The 9628-nt window shown below is 41.8% G+C and overlaps 1 protein-coding gene across 1 annotated transcript; it reads right to left on the reverse strand.

The window, feature by feature from the left end:
• Positions 1-7083: 7083 nt before the first annotated feature.
• Positions 7084-8682, reverse strand: map1lc3c (microtubule-associated protein 1 light chain 3 gamma). The gene is made up of 4 exons (XM_031734778.2): positions 8523-8682; positions 8393-8448; positions 8212-8318; positions 7084-7405 (listed from the first exon to the last, which is right to left on the reverse strand). Exons 1-4 carry the CDS (start codon positions 8581-8583, stop codon positions 7243-7245), a joined length of 387 nt encoding a protein of 128 aa, XP_031590638.2. The 5' UTR covers positions 8584-8682; the 3' UTR covers positions 7084-7242.
• Positions 8683-9628: the final 946 nt, after the last annotated feature.

Raw genomic sequence — 9628 nt, forward strand, 5'->3', positions numbered from 1 at the left:
TTATTTCCTACTCTGGGATTCTTTGGCCTTAAGTGGTGTTCTGGCCGACACACCGGGGTGACCGTAGTGCTCCAAGTCTGAATCAGTGCCACAGCCGTGCCTCTCTTTGATATCTCCACCACAATAGCTATGTACAATAAACAAAGACAGGACAGAGACAATATGAGTGGATTGTGCAGTAGGTATTGAATACCAGGTTCAAGTTATGAGTCAGGATCTTGTAGACAAGACAGGACGAAGACATGTGCAAGATGCAAAATGTGCAATCTGTAGTTCCGGCGCACATTACAGCTTTACACCCCCACCTTCTCAGGACCAGACCGGAGAGAGACCAGGATGAACTCAAATAGAACTTAAGTAAAAACATGAAATCGCACCATAGTTTGGACCCGGTGTGGCGACCTAGCACGCCGCCATCATGGTCTAAGAAGTTTTGTGAATTATTCTTTTTGAATCATATTTGCATACAGTGTTATATTAATATAAGTGTTGTACTAGAAATGTTTAAGAATGTTTAAGAAATATTTAAGAAAAATTTAAGAAAAATTGTGTATGTTTCTGTTCTGTGTCCTGTGTACTGTTTGTTTGTATATGTGTCTTTTTGGCTGCTGTTACAACCAAATTTCCCCTTGTGGGACAATTAAAGGATTATTCTATTCTATTCTATGTCATGGATGATAAATGATGATTTTAAATTATTTTTAAAAAGTAAGTTACCACAAATTGTTTTTTCATTTTGTAGAAATTGAAAAGTTTGTCAGTGAGTAAACAATTAGTATTGCACAGTCAGAAACATCAAGTGATTCTTAGGGCTGGGTTTCAATGATCAATTTTCCAATTAAAGTCGATTCATTAAATCCTGAATCGACTTTTAAATATAAATGTATTTTGCCAGAAATGCCAGAATCTCATGTTGAAGCTCACAAAACTATTTCAACAACCACCAAACAGCTAGAACAGAAAATGAGAGCAGATACACGGACTCCACACAAAGACGTGAACACAAAGCACGGACGCATCACGATCTGTAAGATGTCGGCTTTCTTTCAGCTCACAGATTCTGATGCTGCAGGTTTTCTCTCTCTCCAACCAAAATTCACTGAACCAGCAGCAAACCAGCTGTTTTGACTTTTGGCTGTTAAAATTGACAGAGTCCTCATTAATCCTGTGCAAACGTACACCTATCTGCAACCCTGACATATTACAAAACAATAATATGATAAACTTTCCAGATTGGAGTGGTAAAGGAATCAAATATTTAGAACATATACTAGAAGGAACAGAATTTATTTCATTTGACAGACTAGTTACACAATATGGGATCAACAAGAAAAGATTTTTAGAATATCAACAAATTAAATCCATAATAAAAAAGAATTTCAAACCAGTTCAAGTTGAACTACAAACACCACCAAGTGTGGTTCAATTTCTTACTCTTAAAACCCCAAAATTACTGTCCAAAATATACAGAATGCTTTCTAAAACAGATGAATCAATATCACTTCCTATTGCAAAATGGGAAGCGGATTTATCAGTTAACTTAGACCAAAACTTCTGGTCTCAGATTTGCTTAAAAACCTTTCATTTAATTAGAAATCCCAGTCTTCAATTAATTCAATACATATACTACATAGAGTGCACTATACAGGTCATCGGATGTTCAAGATGGGCTTTACGTCTACCAACAACTGCTCACACTGCCAAACCAATTCACCGGACAATTACATCCACGCTCTTTGGTTCTGTCCACCAGTTCAGAAGTTTTGGTGCGAGATATGTGAAGACTTATCAAAGTGTCTGAAATGTAACATTCCAACTTCCCCTTTAGTGTGTTTGTTGGGCAGCTTAGATAATGTCACTACAGAAAGAATATAGCCGATATGGTTTTCACTGCCCTATGCATAGCCAAGAAAACAGTCCTCATGAACTGGAAAAATAAAAATAATCTTAATTCTAACCAATATAGAAATTATCTATTAGATTACATTAGTATTGTCTTGTGTAGTCTGGGAGATGAGTGGATGACGGGGTGGGTGCAGTTTTCTCTGTGGTGGGGTCGGGTGGGCTGCCCCGGGCTCTGTAGGGCCGGGTGGTGCTGCTGCTGTGGGCCCCGATCCGGATGGGCCTGGGCCCCCTTTCCCTGGCGGGTTGCAGAGTATGGGGGTGCTTACTGGGGTCAGCGGGGGAGCTGGCCCCAGGGAGGGGTCACTTGCCCCTCCCTTCCTTCCCTCCCCATCTCCAGCTGGGGAGGAGGAGTTGGCCGTCCGATTGAGGTCTGGATTGTGGGGCCTCCCTGCTGCTGCGGAGTCGGGCCGGTCTGCTTCTCTCCACCCCAGGAAAAAGGGTAACACTACCTGGGTCTGGGTGCAGTTTCCCCCTCCAGGGGCAAGGGTTGCTTGTTTTCTCTTCTTTCTTTCTCAACAGGTGATCCAGGTGATTAATATATGTATTTTTTGTCTGTTTGTTTTGTTTGTTTTTGTTTTTTGCCCTTTGTCACCGTTCTTCTTCCCCGCTGGTTTTCTTTCCCTCTTTCTTTCTCCCAGTCATGTCTGTCCCGTGTGGAGCAAGTGAAAATAAAATAAAATAAACAATAAAAACAAAGGTCAATTGAATGGACCAATACGGCAAGGCTGGGATGGTCCATTTGGTAAAGTAAATCCGTTGGGCATCTTTCTTTGCCTTTAGACAATAATTCTGATGGCAAAAGAGCCAAACGGGACAAAAAGAAAAAAGAAAAAGACTTTGGCTGCTTTGCTTCTCTCTCTCTCTCATTGTACTTCAGTTTCACATCTCAAATCTCTGTTTTCTGCATTATTCACTTGCTTATTACGCATCAGCCTACCTTTGTGTACAGCGCCATCGGCCGCTTTTTTTTTTTTTTCAAAAATGACCCCAACAAAAAAGCCCATTTCTGCTGTTCTATACCAAAGAAATGTAAACTTTTTAAAATGATGCCAAACTGCAAAATGCTTAGCTGTGTCTCTAAAAGAAAAGAAAAAGTAGTTTTTTGTGGTTTTTTTATTCATGGTTTTCTTCAGTTTTTGTTCTACTGCAGAATATTTTTAAGGTTTTCTGCTATGAAAAGCCAGACCAGGAAAATCTGCTTCATGTTTTTCTGTTTTACTTTGACACAAAGGCCTCTGCTGTGATGACCACACCTCTGATGAAGTCTCACAGTGTCAGCTTTGTTTTTATAGATATAAAAATATGGATATGTACTGATAAATGATCAGAATTATAATATTTCTGACTGTCTGAGGCAAAATTTTCCCGATTCAAATCAAATATAGAAATCAGGGACAATACCCAGCCCTATTCTTAGTACTTTATACTTGCAGTTAATAGGTTGTCCTAACAGTCAGCTTAAGTAAGCTTTACTTAATGAGTTATGCAATGAGTTTGCCTTGTTTTTATAAGTTCTGGGAACTAATTAGATTTTACAGTGTGTGAAATTATCATTTATAGTGAAACCAATGAATATCTGAGTGTCTGGTTAATTAAAATGTCGGGTTCATACGACTCATTTTTACCAGAGTCTAAACACACATATCTTCCAATGATTAAATAATTTAAAGAGAACGTCATTATTGTTCTTGTTTGTTCTTGTTTCTTGTAAATATAACAATTGCTACATAAACAAAATAAAATAAATGTTGACCCAATCAATAAATCTGTTACCTTCCAGACAGACGTGTGACCCACACAGCGTTCTGGTGACTGTTTAGTAACACTTTTATTCAGTTCGCACACAAAGCTCTTTGGTTCGGCACACGTTCTGAGTTTGGTCAGCTTTTCAGCGGATCTCACAGTCCACTCCTCCTGTCTCCAGCCCCCAACATCGCTGGAGAAGTAAAGAGACATCATTAGGCAAATTACCTCCACCTGCCCCATCAGCTTCCCTGGCACCACCCCTCCCCTGGAGCGGCGCCAAAGACGAAACTCTTGAGAAATCATTTTAAAGGGGTTCTCTGTCCCAGAGCTCTTTATTTTCAGTTCTCACAGAATTTAAACTCAACTTTGATCTTGGGCTCTAACAATGAAGGCTAAGCTCAAATGTTTAAGCCTAGGTGTGCATCAAGCTCAAAACCTAGGATTTATTTACTTTGTTCAGTTTGAAGATGATCCACAAAAATAAAAAAAATGTGGGTAATATAAAGTTTTTACTGTTTTTCACATTTAGTCTGACCTTGACCTCAACTTGATTTTCAGATAAATTAAATCTGTTTGAGGTGTTATTGGTATCTACCGTCACGCAAAATCTGAACACGATATCCTGAAACCTCTGGACCCGTGACTGCCAACACACAATGACGTACGCTTTGGGGGTGAACAAACCGTCTGCAGGCTCATGAAAAGCGTGATTGGATGCTAAACTTTATTACAGAATCAATATTTATGATGCAATTTAAACATTAATTCACTTTTTAATGACATTCACGCTGTGTTAATGATTCACAGGATACTTTTTAAACCACTTATTGACTCCACTGTGAGCTGTGCAGTCGTGGCCTGAACGACGGTGCCGGAAAAACTCTGTGTGTTGTAAATAAAAAAACGGAGCAAGCACGCTGACCGGTCCGAGTGCTGACTGAGGTTCACAGTGGTGCCGAAACCCAGCTCAGCATGTCAGACCCACAACCCGTGCAGATGCTGGCAGGCAGCGTCGGCACAGAGGGACCAGACTGAACGCCAGACAGTCAGAGAGTGCTGAGAGGCTGGTCTGGATCACCGTGCTGCCGCCTCTCCTCCACGGGCAGTGACGATGCACCGGATGGGGGAGGGCGATGACCCACACGTTTTCCTGGAGAATTGATGGTCACTTGGTGCGGCCTGAAGCAGCACGAACCTACCCGTGTTAGGCTTTATCGAGTGAGCCACGACACAGATGAGCTGCAGTTACCTCCCTGGCACTGCCCCTCGAGCCTGCTGCACTAATATTAATGTGTAATGTTTGTTTAAGACATATTGTTATATATGTCAGATTTTTATGACATACATACCTGTATACACTGAACATCTACACTGGAGTGTTTATATAATGGAATCACTGTGATAAGCATTTAATGTCCATGTTTAAAATCATAAGACCCAAACATTTGGGTCAGATATTATCCACAATTATGTTAATGAAGTTTGTGCCACTTGTTGATAAGTGTATTTGATCAATACTGTCTGAAATGTAGTGATCAGGATCAATAAGTAACCTTTGATTGTGTTATGACCAATGGTAACTAGTCCAAACAAAGGGTTAAATAAACTTGGCCTCGCTGAGCTGCACCTGGGACACTTTTGCCCGTCTCCAGTTGCCAAAACTGAAAAACCCTTCTTTAACGGGTACAGCAGCCCACCCCTGGCAGCAAACCCGACAAAGCTGTCGGGAGGATTAATTGTTTTCTCTTTGCTGTATGTTTGATATCTGTAGTTTTCCGGACTTTTGGCCATAAAACTGTCAAAAAGGACCCATTTAAATGACTGATGTTGGGAACAGCGCTCGGAGAGTGATGGAGCAGTGCCACAAGGTTATGTAACACAAGTGTCGGAGATTTAAGAAGAACAAAGTGCAAAATTGACAACTGATTGGGGAAAAGTATTGACAAACATATTACATTGATAATTGGGGTCATTGTTGACATTTGTAGAGTTGGGAAAATACTTAGTTTAATTTTTAATATTGAAAGAGGAAAAACACACCAGCAGGAGGAGGGGTCACTGACCCTATAGAAAGATGGGTCAGACACCTGGGTAGCTTTTTGGCCGCTGTTTGTCTGCATGCGCTCGCGGCGAACACCCCAGGGGAGCTTTTTTTGCTTTTCCTATGTTTTGCTGAACTTAACTGTTCAATAAAACAACTGGCATAGAACTCTGCTCTTCTGTGATCTTTGAGTTTATTTTAATTGGCATCTGGAGGCAGAAATCGACTCCTAACCTGAGCGAAGGTTGAACCATTTTTAAGATTAGTGACTCAACAGTATTTCTTTGTTATGGAATAAAATGTTAAAATCATCATGAACCATAGCAGTGGTGTTTTCTAGAACTGTATATAAATAGTCTGCAATGCAGGGAAAGACCATCTGTGAACTGAGGCGGGGCCTAAGGGTACATCTTTAACCATCACAATGCTGTGATTGCAGCCATTCCAACTCTGAATGGTAGTCATGTTATTGATGAGTGGTCACGACAGTTTGCATGTTAAATGAACCGACCTCACAGTACATTATTCTTTCAGTGGGCTGTTTCAGTCATTGTGCAAATGTACCGTTTCTTGGGTTTCGGAAACCTTTTGCAAACATACACACGGGTCACTTCTGTTTGTGACTTGACTCTTAGTTGAGAGTCGAGTTCAGTCATCAGAATCATTACAATATCTGAGTCAGTCTATATGCCGCTTTATTTCAACATGATTTCTCACTTACAGTCTGTACTTGTAATGTTTCTGATCTGTAGTCTTCTGCAGAGCTGTCATGTTGTTGCTCTCCCAGTACGCACGATCTGATATCGCCGTGTTGGTGTTGTTCTCAGATCATCATACCAAATGTTGTTCCAGGATCAACATTGCAAGTGACCAATGAGAATGTTGTGACATACTTTTGCGACTTCGGGAAAAACCGCCGTAAAAACAAAAACAAAAATGTAGTTAAGCTGCGAGAAACCGCTTCTGTCCACCGATCAACTGACCCTGACCCTTTAATAAACAGGAAGCAGAATTGATATCGTCCTTGCAACATTGGAATTTCATAAATGCACGAATGGCTTGGCGCGCAAAAGAATAACATGACAACAATGTGATTGGTCACTTGCAATGTTGATCCTGGAACAACATCTTCATGATTATCTGGGAACACCAACACGACGATATCAGATCATCCTCCTGGTACAGCGATGCTGCCCTCTGCTGGACAGAGTGGAACCACATCAAGCTTGAAAACTGAAATCCAACCAGTTCCTGGTGTTCACAGGAAACAAGTCAGAGTTCATTATAAAGCTTAAAGTATCAAATATTCTCAGTGAGAAGGTGAAACATTCAGGCCTCTGATCTGTGGTGCAGAGAGTCTGTTCACAAGCAGAAATCATGAACCATCAACACTCGTTAACATCAAAATATTTATTGGATGAACACTATTAAAATCCATCTCGTCCAATCAGCGTGTAGAACAAAAATTACAATATATACACTCTTTTGTATTTACAGCAGCTGGAGGCGCGCAGCCTGTAACGGGAATAAAACCTGAAGCAGGACCAGCTTCATCGTCCAAACATCTCCTGCGAGGCGTAGGTCATGTAGAGGAAGCCGTCCTCATCCTGGTGCTCTTTGTACACCTGAGCCATGGTCAGCGACATGCTGGCCAGCCCGCTGTTGTTGATGAGCAGGTAGAAGGCCTGGCTGGGCAGCAGCGCCATGCGGTTCCTGAGGGGAGGGAGACAGAAGGAGCAGTCATTAATGAGAGTCAGCCTGCAGGCTGTTAGCTGCATCAGCACAACGGTGAAGCCAGCACAGCTGTTCAGTGAGGCGAGCGCGCGTCAGCGTGTGCAGATTCCATTTATGATTCGATCATCTCAAGCATTCGTGCTCACACTGGAAGACAAACAAACAAACAAACAAACAAACAAACAACAAACACAGAAACTCAGCGAGGGCCGAGTTTAAACTGAAGCTTAAATGTTCAGTCAGAGCCGAGATTATACAAAAGCTGCATTTATCAGACCGAGGAGCATGTGTAAGACGAGCAGCTGCAGCTGGGAACACCGGCTTCAGTAAAGACAATCTCATTCCACAAAATATAAAACTATCCCAAACTTTTGCACCTAAAGCCGCCAGTTTGACCCTCCGATGAAGCCAAACTCTGATCAGACTGGAAGTAGAGCCCAAAACTGTCATTCACTCAAAATAAACTCAGACCATGACTGAAACGTTTGTGGACTTAAAGACCAGAAGAGACGCTCAGAAGTGAAATGCATTAGCATAAAGTAACATTTGAGGAGGACTAAAGTAGCAATGGTGGCTGATGCATGCTTTAAAAGCTGAAAACAGGATTTGCTTCAGCTTCTACCTTCAGCCTCGGGCGGCTGACAATCAGCACAAGTCCACTAAAGCCAAATCTGCCCATCAATGATCCTGTGTGTGGAGCTGGTGTGCAGGGTTAGGGTTAGCTCTGACTGAGTTCGTGTTAAATGACTCCTGCAGTGTTCGGTGAAGCTTGGAGGTACCGGTACCTGATGATGGTGACGAACTGCGTCATGGTGAGCTCGTGCGGAACCAGGAACTTAGTTTTGTCCAGCGGAGGAAGATACTTTTCCTTGTCGTATCTCTCGATGATGACCTGCAAGGCGCAGTGAGCGGGTGAGAACATAACACACCTTCTCCGACTCCGCGTGAGCCCCACCGCGCGCTTACCGGGACCTTGTTGGGGAACTTGGCCCTGATGCCCGCCACTTCCTGTTTCCTCGTGGCTGTGGACAGAAGAGAGACAATGAGTTTGCTGGACATCAGTGTTCCTGCTGCTGCTCGCGGCCGTGCCGGTTACCTAAACTCTTCCTCAGCTTGAACGGTTTGCTGTGCGGCTGGCTTTTCTCGCGCGGAGCCATGGTACGTGACGTAGAGCCGGGTTCACGTGCTAGCAGCAGCGAGCGCGAGTTAAATAGGGGCTGCAGCGCATCAGCTGATTAGCACAAGGCCGCATGAGCGCGTGAATGTGCGGATTCAATCAAGTTAGAGTGCGGAGCAGGGCCGGCCCCAGCACCTTTTAGGCCCAAGAGCAGCAGACAGCCCCCTCCACCTCTCATCCTGGTTATTAAACAGAATTATTGACAATGTGCCTTTGAGAGAATTTAGAAAATCTTTTTCTTTAAGGACTAAATTTGTTCAACACAGTTACCACATGTTTTTGTCTTTTCTTAAAGGAGGGCCACTTTGCATTGAAACAGTCAGAAAAGTTGTTCACAACCAGAAACAGAAACAAGGACATTGTTTCTTTATTTCCAACAGAAATAATAAATAACTGGTTCTGATCTATATCTCTGGCCACTCTCTAAAGCCACGCAAGACCACCTTTATGACCCAATCAAAAGCCTCTGGTCCCTGTGCAACTTGTTAAAGGACATTTTTTCAAATGTTAATGAGCGTGTGTGTAACACTGTGGGGATTAAAGAAAATCCTAATTAGCTTCAAACCTGTGCACACAAATCTTATCGAATTAAAGTCATTACAGGCAATACAGACTGCACATAAGTATTCTTTTACTGACCGTAAAAGAATACTTATGTTTCTAACTGATCACTGATGACCAATGTATAGTTTTGGTGCCTGTTTTCCAACCTATTTTGCTGTTATTGTCTCTTTGTATTCTTCTTATTGTTATTGTTATTATCTTATTATTGTCTATTAATATTGGGCAAGTCTAAAGTTAACAGCAGTTTATGAATGGAGGATGCTTACTATTTAAATTGATATTGAAATCAACATGATAATAATAAATATACATTCAAACATACAATTCAGATCTGTTTATTTCTTTTTTTACTTAATGTTGATTTTAATCAATAAAACAACAACAACAACAACAATAAGATAGCTTCTGCTATTATATTTTGAAAATCCGGACCGGATGTGGTTGCTGCGTTTGTTCCGGCA

Source organism: Oreochromis aureus, linkage group 6 (genome assembly GCF_013358895.1).
Source record: "Oreochromis aureus strain Israel breed Guangdong linkage group 6, ZZ_aureus, whole genome shotgun sequence".
Lineage (NCBI taxonomy): Eukaryota > Metazoa > Chordata > Actinopteri > Cichliformes > Cichlidae > Oreochromis > Oreochromis aureus.